At 49.6% G+C, this 15913-nt stretch overlaps 1 protein-coding gene across 1 annotated transcript in view; it reads right to left on the bottom strand.

The window, feature by feature from the left end:
- The window catches only part of ATRN (attractin), a 136191-nt gene that overhangs the window by 36873 nt on the left and 83405 nt on the right, over nucleotides 1-15913 (bottom strand). Inside the window, exon 25 of the mRNA XM_077301225.1 lies at nucleotides 2186-2247. Coding sequence (XP_077157340.1) covers nucleotides 2186-2247 — 62 coding nt within the window. The remainder of the gene's footprint in view (nucleotides 1-2185; nucleotides 2248-15913) is intronic.

The raw sequence follows: 15913 nt of genomic DNA, 5'->3' as shown, positions 1-15913 counted from the left end.
AAGCAATAAGGCAACTATAAATAGGTGGTGGAGGAGAGCTTTTGCAAAGAAAGGCAAGAACTAAGAGGGGAGGGGAATCTAACTAACTGGGGGGGGGGGGAGACTCATTCTGTCCTTTCTAAAAGGAATCTGAGTACAAATCAAGGTCCCTCCAGCTCCCCTCCTCTGGACCCCCCCCCCCCCGCCAACGCCAGTCACCGACAGTCAATATTGGTCCTCTGTACGTGAACAAGCAAGCCCACATTGGGGTCCTCGCGAGACGAGGGACGCGACGTTGTTGACTTTGGTTATCAGTACCGGAACGCTGGCGGTTTCTTTCTCCGCTGCGGATTTAGTCGAAGCACGTTGGCTGTTGTGAGCCAATACTGACGGATACACAATCACAGGCCCAAAGGCACAGGGATGGAGGGTGCACGGGCAGACCCCCCCCCCCAGTTCTCATGGCTGAGCAGACATTAAGGGCATCAGGGATTGGCCAGGCCATCATGGAGGGTTTTAGTTATGAGCTAGTTTGGGATTTTGCCCCCCACCCCCACCCCAATCCTCTTCTCTTCCCATCAGATGTGCCACAAAGGCAAGATACTGGCTTTTGTAGAAGGTGAGGAGTTTATTTCTTCCCACAGGACTGCGGACCAATCTCACTGATCAATCTTATAGTCCTGAGAGAAGAATCATGTGTGTTGTTTTGTTCAGACGTGATCGTAACACGTCTTACGTCATGTTAGGAATCACACGCCCCCCCCACGCTGGGAGTTGAAATGCGTTTGGTCTATTCCAGGCGTAGTCAAACTGCGGCCCTCCAGATGTCCATGGACTACAATTCCCATGAGCCCCTGCCAGCGAATGCTGGCAGGGGCTCATGGGAATTGTAGTCCATGGACATCTGGAGGGCCGCAGTTTGACTACCCCTGGTCCATTCTGTCACGTGCAGTTAGATATGTGTTGTTTTTACTTTGTTTTTAACACACTGGATCAGTGCAGTTTGCGTCATAAATATTTGCAATGATTTTTTTTAAATATAGTTTTGCAGCTCAACTTTTGGGTCCCTGACTCCTGGCAACCGAGGGAAGGACATGGCGAGAGGGCTATGGATTGAATAATGAATGAAAATTATAAAATGAAACCCCAGGTGCCGTCTGGAGGGCCACTCTCTGGCCCAGCCACGTGAATGAGCACAGTGAGGGATTCAAGTTCACATCTCAATTCGAAGCCAGCCTAACGGCCGGCCGCCGAAACCTCAAGCGTGCTCTAGGCACCAAAGAGAACGGGGTCAAGCCCCCCTTGCCCGCGTCAGGTGAGGTCATCACGTTCTTAAGACACTTTTTACAAGACTCCTTCGAGCTTGCGAAAGGGCACAGCAGGGAGAAAAGTACGAGCTCTCAGCCTTCCCGAGGTATGCGAGAGTTCTCCGTTTACAGGAAATTAATAATGCAAGGGAACTGCGAAAATGGATCCCTTTCCGGGTAGTCTGGAACCAACGCGGGCCAATTCCGCCACCTCGACACTCCGGTGTCCCCACCCACTGCTTGTCTGGAAGCAGCACGGGGAGGGTTCACAGCCCGTATTTGCAGAAGTGTGGCGATGCTCATTAACACCTCTGCTGCTCTGCATTTATTTACAAGATTTACATCCAGCCTTTCTGGCCCGCAGCCGGGCCGGCCAGGTGGCTGGTATCCTTCTACAGGAAGGCAATCATGCCGGCATGCTCTGAACCAGGGGTAGTCAAACTGCGGCCCTCCAGATGTCCATGGACTACAATTCCCATGAGCCCCTGCCAGTGTTCACTGGCTCATGGGAATTGTAGTCCATTGACATCTGGAGGACCACAGGTTGACTATCCCTGGCCTAGTCCATCAAGGCTGGAGCATTCGCTGGCAGGGGCTCATGGGAATTGTAGTCCATGGACATCTGGAGGACCACAGGTTGACTACCCCTGGCCTAGTCCATCAAGGCTGGAGCATTCGATGGCAGGGGGCTCATGGGAATTGTAGTCCATGGACATCTGGAGGACCACAGGTTGACTACCCCTGGCCTAGTCCATCAAGGCTGGAGCATTCGCTGGCAGGGGGCTCATGGGAATTGTAGTCCATGGGCATCTGGAGGGCCGCAGTTTGACTACCCGTGCTCTGAACTAACGCTGAGCGAAAAGACCAGGAGGTTCTTAAACGGCGAGCGGGACGAGTACCTGAAAAAGGTGACGAAGAACTGCACCAAGTCCATAAAGTTACTGTGCTGCGAAAACGCGATCTGGAAGAGAGCAGAGACAAAAACAGAAGTTTCTATTTGTTCGAGGTCAGGAACACCGGTCACAAAACTGGTAAGGCTCTAATGACGTGCTTATTCCGATATAGGTGGCATTTCATTTACGGGTAAAATATTTTTAATTTGCGTAACAAATTCCACCTCTTTCTGCCCCGACCGGAGTCACTGAGGCAGCTGGCAACTGAAAACATACATGACAAAAATCACACTTAAAAACCACTAAAAAACAACCCCCGCAACACACAATGTTGAAAGCCAATTTAAAAACAGAGTTAAAAGAAGAAGAGTTGGTTTTTATACCCCATTTTTCACTCCCTGAAGGAGTCTCAAAGCGGCCTTCCCTTCCTCTCCCCGTGAGGTCGGTGGGACTGAGAGAGCTCTGAGAGAACTGGGACTGGCCCAAAGCCACCCAGCTGCCTGCATGTGAAGGAGGAGTGTGGAATCTAACCCGGCTCTTCAGATGAGAGACTGCAGCTCAACCAACACACCAAGCTGGCTCTCAAAGTCAAGGAGGAAAAGCTCAAGAGACCATGTGCACAAGACTGGGTCTTAATTACTCTCTGCTCTTTCGAATGGTTCTTTGCCAGCATCTTCGGAGACTAAGGACTCCTTCTCCGAAAGGCCTTCAGATCTCTGGACGCCCAGCACTGTGACAATCTACAAAGACGCAGGTGGTACACCAGTTCTAACCACTTGCAAGGCGCATGCTCAGAACACGGCATCCTAAATGGAATGTTTATCTTTTGACATTGGTATTCAGAGGTTTACTGCCTCTGAATGTGGAGGTTCCCTTCAGTCACCAGGGTTAGTAGCCAGGCCATGGGTGAGAATTACATTAATGTTTCCGCCACCTTGGACATTTTATGTTTGTTCTGGTTATTTTATGTGTACTGAGTAGTTCTTATGTAGGGGTAGTTTTATCAGGGGGTTTATGTATGATGTAACCCGCCACGAGCCTTTTGGGAGTAGTGGGCTAGAAATCAAATACATAACAACAACAACAACAACAACAATAATACTCCTAACTAGTTGTGTGGTCATGGCCCGGTAGTTTTAATCCCTAAACCAGTAGCTGTGGCTGGTATCTTCTAAGACATGGCAAGATGGGAATCTCTCCGTGCCAAAGCAGGAAGTTTTGTGAACAGTTGGTGAACATATTATTTACTTCGTGTGTGTGCGTGTGTGTGTGAAAGACACATCACATTCCCGGGATGTAACGAATCACATTCTGTCATATCTGGGACAGACTGGCACTAGGAAGCAATCTTCCTGTGTCGGGGTGCAGTTTATTACCAAGTTCATTAGGAAGTGCTTTACCTGTGTCTGGGTGTTCATTAGAAAGTCCATTACTCAAGGCCTTGCTTATCTGATGAACTACTGTGATAAGTAAACAAAATGTTCAGCAACTGTTCACATACTCCGCACTCGGGCACGGGGCGAGGGATGCCCATCTTGCCATGTCCTATCTGTGAAGTTGAAATGTCAGGGACTAAAGCTACCAAATCAGGACCACACGGCCCAAAAAACCCACAACCACCAGTTGACTCCAGTCGTGAAAGCCTTCAGCAAGTCATTCCTCCGTCTTGACTGCTGCTGTGTCGATAGCGCACCCGCCCTGCGCATGGTACCAAACTTACCCTGATTCCAGTCGCATTAATCACAAAAGAGGTCAGTCAAAACAGTTTCCGGAAAAGGGAGAGAAGGACAGTCTCCAGCCCTGATCCTCATTCTCTGGTCCCCGCAAGGAGTTCAAAAACCCAGCGGCAGGTGCCCTCGGTTGATGCATTACCAAGCAGAAAAGCTGCATACGAACTCAATGCTTGTTCCTTTCTGCTACAGCTTTGTTCCAGGAGTCAAAGCTTTGATTTACAGCAAGGGAAAACAGTAACCGAACACCACCAACAGCAAGGGGAGGGGGGGGGGGCTAACTGTGCAAGTTATTAAACTGGTACATACTGCAGAATTCATCAAATTAGACACCCAAACCATCTACTTGAATCTGGCAGCACATAAAGATTTTCCAGGGTTTTCCAGGCCATTTTGGGGCGGGGAGGGAGGAGAGGAATGCCAAAACAAATTAACACGCCGCACAAAAACTCACAGAGACCCACAAGAAACAAAGGGCCCATGGCTTCCAGACGGAGAGAAAACAAATATGAAAACTACACCGTATGGGTTTGGTATGAAATGTTCCTCTTCTCCTAACCGTGTCCGCGAGCACGAAGGCAAATTGACTCCAGGGGGAGAAAGGGAAGCGGCTGCGGCCGGAATTCTAAGTGCTCACCTTTCCACTGGAAACCAAAATTGTTCAAAGGACTTTCCAAGCGAAGCCAAAGATCGTCGTGACAATTAGGCTGTGCTTTTAGATGATACATTGAACAGGAGATTGAACAACACAGTTGACCTTAAGAGGGTATTGCCAACAGCCGGCAGCTTTTCCCAAATACACACACAACGTTGTTTTTTAATCCCACCCTCCTTCCATGGAGCTCAGGGTAACATATACGGAATTTCTCTTCCATTTTATCTTCGCAGAAACGGAGTTTTGAGAGAGAGAAACTGGCCCCAAAACTGGCCCAGGGAGCTTTATGTTGGGTTGGTAACTCTGGCCAAGAAGTCCTTGGAGATTAGAGAGGGGTGCCTGTGCAGTGTGGCGTTTGGGAAGGGAAGTCATGGGGAGGTGATGCCTTCTGAAGCAACCGTTTTGTCCTGGGGAACTCATCTCTGTAGTACGGACATCAGTTCTTAATCCAGAAAAATGGGCCGGTGGATTCAGGATGGACAAAAGCACACTGTGCGTAATTACAAGGTGGGATTCTCTGCCAAAGGATGCTGTGATGACCACAGGAATACACACCTTGAAATGGAGGTGGTCGATGGCCTGAGGAGAAAACCTGAGCCTCTGAGTCCTGTTTTTGGCTCTCCTGAACAATTCCCTCACTTGCCATTTAGGCCAATGACTTCCAGAAAAATGCAATTCCCTCACTTGCCATTTAGGCCAATGACTTCCACAAAAACATAATTCCCTCACTTGCCATTTAGGCCATTGACTTCCATAAAAATGCAATTCCCTCACTTGCCATTTAGGCCATTGACTTCCATAAAAACATGATTCCCTTACTTGCCATTTAGGCCAAAGACTTCCACAAAAACATAATTCCCACACTTGCCATTTAGGCCAATGACTTCCACAAAAACATAATTCCCTCACTTGCCATTTAGACCATTGACTTCCATAAAAACATGATTCCCTTACTTGCCATTTAGGCCAAAGACTTCCACAAAAACATAATTCCCACACTTGCCATTTAGGCCAATGACTTCCACAAAAACATAATTCCCTCACTTGCCATTTAGACCATTGACTTCCATAAAAACATGATTCCCTTACTTGCCATTTAGGCCAAAGACTTCCACAAAAATATGATTCCCTTACTTGCCATTTAGGCCATTTACTTCCACAAAAAATTTACTTCCACACTTGCCATTTCGGCCATTGACTTCCAGAAAAAATGTAATTCCCTCACTTGCCATTTAGGCCAACAAGTTCCACAAAAAGCCAGATTTAACATGTGCAGAGAAGGCCTGCCAGCATCCCAGTAGGGCAGAGACACTGAATTATAATTTTATTTCCAAGCGAGAGGGCCTTCCGTGTTTTTCTTCTTCTCCGACCGTGAGCAAACGGTGAAACGATGAGGGGAAGGCTGTGGCAGCCGCCTCGCTCTGAACAATTCATAGGGGGGGCAGAAGTCAGCTCCTCCTTGCGCGCCATCTGGATCGCCTGTGTGCAGGACGCTGTGCAAGGTACACACGGTCTTAGCTGGGCACTGAGGGAGAGGAGCAGAGAAAAGGCCTTGTCTGTGTAGACAGAGCACTCTTTGGGGATATATCTTCAGAGGGCGGTCCTGGTTGCAGACCCAATCCCAAAAGGGGGAAGATACGTGGAGAGTGAAGCTGTGGGACCTCATCCCGGTGCACCGAGGAATCCAAAAACGACTCGAAACATGAAAACAGTTTTGACCGAGGACTCGGAATCAGCAAAACATTCCTTCTAGACCAAAGCAGCGGTTCGTGACAACATGATGGAACCGGAGAGCTTTCGCGAGACACCTGCCATTGCGGATCGAGGAGTTAAAAGACATAGCTCCCTGGTTTAGTCCCTGCTTCTGTACGTAAGGAATACTTTTTAAAATTACGAGTTATCAGTAAAAACAGTGGTTATTTTTCCCAATGCTATTCCAGACAAAGGCCAGGACCAACAAAAATTTTGGCCACTTTCAAGAGTGGCTCATGGGAATTGCAGTCCACGGACATAGAATCATAGAGGGGCCTACAGGGTCATCTAGTCCACCCTGCCCCGGCAGAACGCGGGAATTCACAGTTACTGAAGAGCCACAGTTTGGACAACCCTGGGCTAGACCAATCTCATCTGATCTCGGGGACTGAGCAGCGTTGGCCCTTGCGTCTATTTGGATGGGAGACCATCAAGGATATCCCGGATCGCTATGCAGACGGAGGCCATGGCAAAGCTCTGGTGTTTATCTCTGCCCTAGAAAACCATAACGGGTCGCCATGAGTAAGCTAGAACAGGACGTCGCTTGCCATGGACGGTCGGCTCAATTACCCAGGGAAACTCTTCCCACTCGGAGCAGCTCTGCTCACTGCAGAAAATAGAGGACGCCCTAAAGTGCAGGGAAAGGGTGTTTTTATATATTTACATCTAGTTTCAAAATCCGCAGCTTCCGCAGTGAAAAGGGCTGGAGTTCAAGGCGGCTTCCCAAAAACCCTTTCAAAGCTCCCCCGCCCTTCCTCTTGGAACTCGCGCCTGTTTGCTCAACAAAGCTGTTTTGAATTATCTGGCAGACGAGAAGTGAAGAGCCGTCCTCGGAGGCCTGCTCGCATGGCTTTCTCTGAACCTGACCGCGTTGGCTAGAGGCGTGGACGGATCTATTTTAACGCTTTCGGGTTCCTTTCCCTTTGCGTCGGAGAACAAGGTTCAGTTTGGCGACAAGCATCGGGCAGCCTCAACAAGAAATCCGGAGAAAATAATGCAACTCGGCTCGATTATACTTAATCACAAAAAACCGGCTCGATTTTCCAGATGCCGCAAGGGCCATTAGCCTACTTGGCAACTAAAAGTTATTTTGCCGTTTCTAAAGGCTCCCACGACTACCAAAAAATAATAGCAGCCCCATGTTGGATTTGAATGCAGGAGTGCGGAGGTCGCCAAACTGGCTCTCCAGATGTCCATGGACTACAATTCCCATGAGCCCCTGCCAGCACTGGCAGGGGCTCATGGGAATTGTGGCCCATGGACATCTGGAGAGCCGCAGTTTGGCCAACCCTGCCCTATACGGTTTGAAAGGCAAGAGGCAAACAGCAACATGCTGGCCGGGGCTCATGGGAATTGTAGTCCACAGGCCCCTGGAGAGCCACAGCTTGGCCAACCATGCCCTATAAGCAGGGTTTGAAAGGCAAACAGCAACATTCTGGCAGGGGCTTACGGGAATTGTAGTCTGCCGACTCCTGGAGAGCCTGGAGACTCCTGGAGACAGTTTGGCTACCCCTCACCACTGTTAACCAAAACTGCGATCCAAGACCCTGAATGCCAAAAACAAACAGGGGTGGGGGACGAAGGAAAGATGGAGTTATGCTCTAATCTTGCTTTTAAGCTTCCTGCAAGCGCCACGGTTGGAAACAGGATGCTGGGCCGTTTTGGACTAGACTGAAGAACCCGAGGCCGAAAGACGCAACCTGTTAGCAATGCAGAGACGTGCCAGCGTCCTTCGTTTTCACCGTCTTTGTTCCCATTTTTGCTGCAATGACAGAATTTCCAGGGGCCAAGCTGTGCACCTGACATCTGAATTTTGGACTGGCACAGCGCGGCTTTTTACCGCCGCTTCTTTTAAGTATTCTGCTGGGGACACGTTCCCCGATGCTTCAGTCGTTTCGGCAGGAATGAGAGAGAGAGAGGGAGAGGCAGTCTCTTTATTCTGGTTGTCACAGAAGCAACTATTAATGGATCACTATAGATGTTGCTTGCCATACTGAGCCCGGGCTAACAATTCTCCTCCCCCTTTCCCCCTCTCTCTCTTTCTGCTGCATTGTTCAATTTCCCCGTGTGTTGCATCCAGCAATTTGCTAGCTGTATCTCCTCTGAAAGGGAGAAGGCGGCCTGATTGCCAAGCCGACAAAGTGTTTGTTCAGAAGATCTCAAAAGGGAGTTTGTTGCATGGATAAACACAACATGCTGTTGTCAGTTGACACCGCGATAGAATCTGCTGTTTCCTGCGGCAAAATCATCCATTTGTTTTTTTCCCCTGGACAGAAAGACTTTTTTTTTTTAATGCCCCAAATAGCTGACGAATGAAAAAGCCAATTAGTCTTGTCTGTCGATTATTTTGGACCCCCTGATTTAAAAAACCCAAAACATTCAAGGTAATTCTTTAAGCCGGGGTCCCCAAGGGCCCCACGGTGCCCCCCCCCTTCCCGGGGACCAGCCAAGCCTTTCTAGAAAGTTGGCAGGGCCAGTTGCTCCTTTGGACCAGAAGTGCCAATGACTGGCCGTGGGAGATTTGATTGGCTGTGCGGTTTTAAAGTCCCTTTGGCATCAGCTGCTAACACGGTGCAGGGATCTGTGTGACCGAAGGTCAGCTGTGCGCATGCAAGGAAATATTTAAATACAATACGTTATTTTCCAAAATGTTCCCTGAAACAGAGGTTCTGCTTGAAATGCCGAGTAGTTAAGAGTTATGCCTCACCTCAGTCCTTGACATTTTGGGGCTGGCCCTGCCTCCTGTGGCAACTATTTTGGGGTTGCACCCCCTGACCTATGTAAGCATCCCAAAGAGTTGGTTCTTATATGCTGCTTTTCTCTACCCAAAGGAGGCTCAAAGCGGCTTCCAATCACCTTCCCTTTCCTCTCCCCACAACAGATACCCTGTGAGGGAGGGGAGGCTGAGAGAGCCCTGAGATTACTGAAGAAGAAGAAGAGTTGGTTCTTATATGCCGCTTTTCTCTACCCAAAGGAGGCTCAAAGTGTCTTACAATCGCCTTCCCTTTCCTCTCCCCACAACAGACCCCCTGGGAGGGAGGTGAGACTAAAGAGCTCTGACAGGACTACAATGTCAAAACAGCTCTATCAGTGCTGTGACTAGCCCAAGGTCACCCAGCTGGTTGCATGTGGAGGAGGAGCGGGGAATCAAACCCTGTAAGGACATGCATCTAGACGCTCTTGCCATGACTATTGTGCCTCCATCTTGTATGGTTCTGTTTGTAGGATTTGCTTTATTTGGGGGTAGCTGGGTATATTCTGGGCAAGGGCCGCGACTGTAAATCTGTTGGGAGCGAAGTCCATTCGGGAGGAAGAAGAGAAGCACGCCACAGGGGGCTCGGCAAGTCACAGGACTTTGCCTGGGACTCTTCCATCACGACTGGTCGAGAGCTCATTTTCCGGGCTCAATTTCCCTCGTCGTCTGCTCGGGGTCCTTCTCTAGCTTTCGGTGATAAGTGAAGACATTTATGTCCTGTCGGCCCCCTTGACTGATGTTCATTGTCTCTTTGATTGATGGTTTCCACGGCTCGCTTGGATGGGCGGCTTGTTCTGGGGCATCCGGCGCTCTGCTTTCTTTCTGTACGCTGCTGCGGTTTGACACACAATGCTAAGGTTTAATTGCTTTCCTCGTACATACGCACCTAATTCCGGGTTTTCTGCACGGTGCATGGGGGCTTTATTTTGGGAAAGTCGGTTTAGAAAAGGGCAGAAGAGGGATTTGTCATTCATGGACTCCCTCCTCTCCCTCTCGTGGGTCCAAAAGGAGCATTGAAAAGAGGGCATGTAGATCATTCGCTTGGCATGCAGAAGGTCCCGGGTTCAATCCCCAGCATCTTCCATTCAAAGGATTAGGTAACACATGACGTGAAAAACCTCAGCATGGAGAGCCGCTGCTGGGTTGAATAGATAATCAGAAGGTCTGATTCAGAAGAAGGCCGTTTCATTGGGCTGAGAGAATCCAACCAGGAGGTCCTCGTTCCGCTCAGAGCTGCCCAGAACTGGGCAGTCTTGACCCAAAAGGATGGCTCCAATCTGAGCCTTACCTCCTCTTGGTAGGTGCAGGGGGCTAAGACCCCCCCCCCCGAATAACTCAAGTGAAAACAAAGACACTTATGCCATGGTGGTGGTGACAGAAGAATAGAAAGCGCAGCCTTGTTGGGAGGCAGAGAGAGAGGAAAGGGCAGGCCCAGCTTTGCCCTAAAGCAGCGATTCTCAACCTTCCTAATGCCGCGACCCGTTAATACAGTTCCTCGTGTTGGGGTGACCCTCAACCGTAAAACTATGCAAGTGTTCTTTCACATAAATTAAACCAAAACTGAGCAATGGTGTGAAGATCCATGGTTCACGATTGAATATAGAATCATAGAATCCTAGAGTTGGAAGGGGCCATACAGGCCATCTAGTCCAACCCCCTGCTCAACGCAGGATTAGCCCTAAGCATCCTAAAGCATCCAAGAAAAGTGTGTATCCAGCCTTTGCTTGAAGACTGCCAGTGAGGGGGAGTTCACTACCTCCTTAGGAAGCCTATTCCACTGCTGAACTAAAATCCTAGAGTGGGAAGGGGCCATATAGGCCATCTAGTCCAGCATTTGCTGGCAGGGGCTCATGGGAATTGTAGTCTATGGCCATCTGGAGGACCACATGTTGACTACCCCTGCTTTAAAGCACTGGCCTGTATTTCCATTTAACGGTGATAGTTTTAGCCAGCAACACTTTCAAAAGGGAACATTTTGCAAAAGGCAGCATATCAATAAGAAGGACGAGAGAACCAGCGTAACCGAAAAACGATTTGCAAAGGAAAAAATCCCGAGTTATTATGAATATACAATAAGGAGCAATCATAGGTTTTAGAGTGCTCATCGATCAGGCAATTTGATAATTGTCATCCTTAGGCTAATTACTTCCCACTCAGTTTCCCTCTGTTGAAAGAAAAAAACGTATTTTCTTTTTAATGCGAGGCCAGGGATACAGGCTTCCGACCCCCTCCAATGGAAAACTTTGCAAAACCTCAAGAGCTTTTCAAATTTTCCTGCAAATTAAAACTTAGTGATGATCCGATCTGAAAAAATTTATCCCGAGAGGTCTCGTGTATTCAGAATTTTCAATAAAGAGTGAAGAAGAAGAAGAAGAAGAATTGGTTCTTATACCCCTTTTCACGACCCGAAGGAGTCTCAAAGCAGCTTACAATTACCTTCCCTTCCTCTTCCCTGTGAATTTAGTGAGGCTGAGAAAGCTCTGACAGAACTGCTCTGTGAGAACAGATCAAACTGGACTCTTAGCTACCTTGAGGTCACACAGCTGGAAGGTCACATTACCAGAAGCGACTGTATCCAGACACTCCCACTGGATGTGACATCACCAGGCCACTCCCACAGCACAGAAATGTTTTCAGATGATCTGTGAACAGTGCGTACCTGCAGTTTGCTGTTCTTCACCAAAGGGAGCCTGCAGGAACAGGGCTGGGGCCGGCCTATGCCGCTCTGTCTCCCTCCCCAGGCAGTTGAGTTAAAAGGAGAGTACTTGTCTCTGTGGGCTCCAGTCCCTCCCCAGGAATAACCTCTGCTATCTGTATGGGAATGTTACCCATTTTCATTATGTTGTGTGTAAATTTACTCTTACACTTTGCCTGTAAGTATGAACTGGATGCTTCCCTTCCGTGACATCGTCTCTGAGGAAGTGTGCGTGCACACAGAGTCCCAGACCTTGAGTCAAGTTTCCTTGGTCTTAAAGGTGCCCCCCGGACTCTAAATTTGTTGCGCTATTTCAGGCCTGAATCTGTTTAGAATTATTTAGTCAAACATCTGTCTATGGAGAAGAAAGAAAACGTTTAACCAGGAAACACATCCACGGATATCGATCCTATCGAAGCAAAATTCCAAAGTGTTCTCCATTACTAACTAACTTGGCTAGGTGCTACTGGACCCTGATTTTATTGTTAGGACTCAGCATCCCCACTTAAGAGGGGTTTCTGAAAGGCCAGCCTACGGGCAGAAGCAGGGAATTTTTTAAATGTTTGGACTGACCACCTTCTGTAAAATTCCACGTTCTAAAACTCAGTCCACGGGGCTTTAAGATGGCTGCGTTTCAAGCGCCGGAGATGGCTACCCTATCGACGATTCCCACTGTCCAGACTGACAGTAAAAGTCTCTAAAGAGTCTCAAATGGGAAATGCCATCATCGCTCTCCTCCGCAGAGATGACTTTTGCTGGAGATCAACAGTGGCAGCACCTCGCCGGCATTGAGAAGCCGCTTTGCCCGGCGCTGTTTCCGGCCAGACCAGTTCTGCATGGCACATTCCAAACAGAAGCGGCGAAAATCGAAACCACGGAGGGAGGCCGATGGTAGACCTGATTATTTCAAAGCCAGACATGAAACCTAACCGACAGCAACGGTTCCCGGCCCGACTAGGGAAGAAACATTTTCTCCGGAGAACTTACCCGTCTTCCCAAATGGAAGCTGATGGGCTAACTTTACGCACCCTTCCCAAGGCGGCTCTCGTGAGCCGGAGAGATTTAAAGAGAACGGACCGAGTCGGCGTTGGCTTCTCTTTGACAAAATACGTAACGATCTGCATATTCCTAACGGTGAGCTTGGGGCTTCGATGATCTTTGGGACAAAGTCTCCTAAGCGGACCGAGCTGTGCTCGGCATCCTACGACAACGATATGCTTTTAAATCTGACACGGTTGAGCTTTCAAAAGAGGTGGAGCAATATTTAAGTGGGAGGGAGGGGGAGAACTCAGCCCTGGCCAAAAACGCAACTAACTTCAGCAGCGGTGGTAGCACAAAGGAGTATTTATAGGCCAGCAGCTATCCGGAGGAAGACGGGGAGGAAAATGTTACGAAAACCAGGAACACAAGCCAGATCTGAATCAGGAACTCCAAGGCAAATGATGGCGTCTGGCAAAAGCATCAGGCTGTGGAAGTGACCCCTGCCACGGGCCAGCTTCCCTGGGGATTATTTGTAAGCGTTTATTTGGGGCCTGCAGCCCAAGGGGAAAAGCCAGCAAAGGAAGAGATGACCATGAGCGTATCCACGAAGCTTATCGCAGGAGCAATATGAGAATTGTGTTGTTATATGATGAGCCATGTAGATTTTGCATGGCTTTAAATCCTATAAACTGCCCCAGTCAGCTAGGCTGGGAGGGGTGGTTACAGAAATCAAATACTAAACAAATAAATTTGTTCCAACTCTAGTCTGCGTAGCCTAGAGAGAAGAAGACGAAGAGGTCATAGGATAGCCACCTTCAAGGACTCAAAGGGCTCTCACACAGAGGATGGAGCAGAGTTGTTCTCTCTTGCCCCGGAGAGACAGACCAGAACGAATGGGATGAAATTAATTCAAAAGAAATTCTGTCTAAACCTCCAGAATAAGTTCCTGACAGTTAGAATGTTTCCTCAGTGGAACAGGCTTCCTCGGGAGGTGGTGGGTTCTCCTTCCTTGGAAGTTTTTAAGCAGAGGCTAGACAGAGATGCTGATTTTGTGAACTTAGGCAGGTTGTGAGTGGGTGGGCAGGAAGGGACTTTGTCGGTGCGTGGCTCCTGTGGCCCTTTCTTGTGTGCAAGAAAACTTCCTCCAGGCCAGACTGGCCAGGGATCAAAATGCATTGTTCTAAATGATAGTTTTGTTAGCTCCATTCTGCAGCCAGACTGGACTGATATGGGTTAAGGACTGATGCTTCATCATCAACCACCTTCCCTAGGACCGTATGGTGCAACACAGGGCGGTAGCCGGCTGGATCGCAAGGGTCCAGTGATGGTTTCTTCAATAGAGGGCAAACCGCTGCCTCCTGCAGGCCATCCAGGAAGGTCCCTGTTTATCCCCCAAAGCAGCCTTTCCCACCCTCTCGTGGGAGCCACGAAGCGACCTCAGGGTCATCTAGTCCGCTCCCCTGCACAATTCAGTAAACTCACAACTACCTGTTCATCCACAGTGACCCTAGTTCCTTGTCCAGATAATTCCCCCCGCCACCAAAAAAAAATTCAGACACTTTTTGGACTAACCCGGTCCAGATTGAACTTCCTCTTTAGTTAAAGGTAAAGGTATCCCCTGTGCAAGCACTGGGTCATGCCTGACCCTTGGGGTGACGCCCTCTAGCGTTTTCATGGCAGACTCAATACGGGGTGGTTTGCCAGTGCCTTCCCCAGTCATTACCGTTTACCCCCCAGCAAGCTGGGTCCTCATTTTACCGACCTCGGAAGGATGGAAGGCTGAGTTGACCTTGAGCCGGCTGCTGGGATCGAACTCCCAGCCTCATGGGCAGAGCTTTCAGACAGCATGTCGGCTGCCTTACCACTCTGCGCCACAAGAGGCTCTTCCTCTTTAGTTAAAACTGCCCAAATCAGCCTGGATGAACCTCAATTTGGTCACAATTCCACCATGTGGAGATGAGGCAGTTTAAATGTTATAGATCTAGGCCAAATCTGAAATAGTCGGATTTTTTTTTTGTGAGTGTGTGCATGCCCAATATTGAAGTCGGAGCTTTCAGCCTGCAAAGTAGGCACTCTTCTCTGAGGCTCTAGCCACCCCACCCCCCCAGGACTCCTATCTTGGGACTTGTGCTATTTTGTGGAGTCCACATGAATTATAAGCACAGTTGGGCTGACAAAAGGAACATGCACGCACACCCTCAGCACCGTTAGACTGACCCCCACAGCTGAAAACCATCAGATCACTATAGCTCCTCAGAGTCTGCCAGGACTTGGTGGCCACGAAGCTCCACGGGCCATGAAATATTTCACTGGAGGCGAGAAGAGGAATGAGAACTTGGTAGGGAAAAGAGGATCCAGACAGCACCTCAACCAGGGAAGACTTCAAAACAGTAAGAAGCCCAACAGATCATGGCTGCCAAGGTACGAGCGGAAAGTATGACCTGAGAACCTGATGGAAAATCAGACATCAGCCTACGCTGACGGGAACTAAGGACTTGTTTTATTACAAGTATTCATTTGTTTGTTCGTTTCCAACCCCAACCTACTCCGGCACTGAGAAAGATGAAAAAACCCTCCTCCACCTTCCATGTCCCCCCCTCCATCAGCACCTCAGGGCCCCTGCCCCCAGGGCTGCCGATAGTTCTTGGTTGTGGAAGGGCCCCTACAATCTCCTGCGCCCTGGCCTCAACCAAAGACCTCAGGGGAGAGATCCATTTTGCAGGCCCTGCGGAAACGTGAAAGCTCCTGCAGGCTCTTGGCTCTTCCGGGAGCTCATTCCACCAGATCGGGGCCAGGACCGAAAAGGCCCTGGCCCTGGTCGAGGCCAGGCGAACCTCTCATGGATGAAATTATGATGCTGTCAGGTGTGAGATGCCCAAAGAGCCAGCTAGATTGAAGTCCAATCATACCTTAGAGCAGTGGTCCCCAACCTGCGGGCCGCGGCCCGGTGCCAGGCCGTGAAGGCCATGGCGCCGGGCCGCGGCTCCCTCTCCCTGCCCCCCCCCGCAGTAAAAAACTTCCCAGGCCACAAGCTTGCGGCCCGGGAAGCTTCTTACTGCGGGAGGGCGGGGAGAGGGAATCAGGGCCGGGCCGCGCATCGCGCATGTGCGGCCCGTGTGGGCGCAGCCCGTGGGGCGCGGCCCGATGCGTGGGCATGGCCTGCGCG

The sequence above is a fragment of the Paroedura picta genome, chromosome 10 (assembly GCF_049243985.1).
Source record: "Paroedura picta isolate Pp20150507F chromosome 10, Ppicta_v3.0, whole genome shotgun sequence".
Classification (NCBI taxonomy): domain Eukaryota; kingdom Metazoa; phylum Chordata; class Lepidosauria; order Squamata; family Gekkonidae; genus Paroedura; species Paroedura picta.
This window is presented reverse-complemented; position numbering and strand designations above follow the sequence as displayed.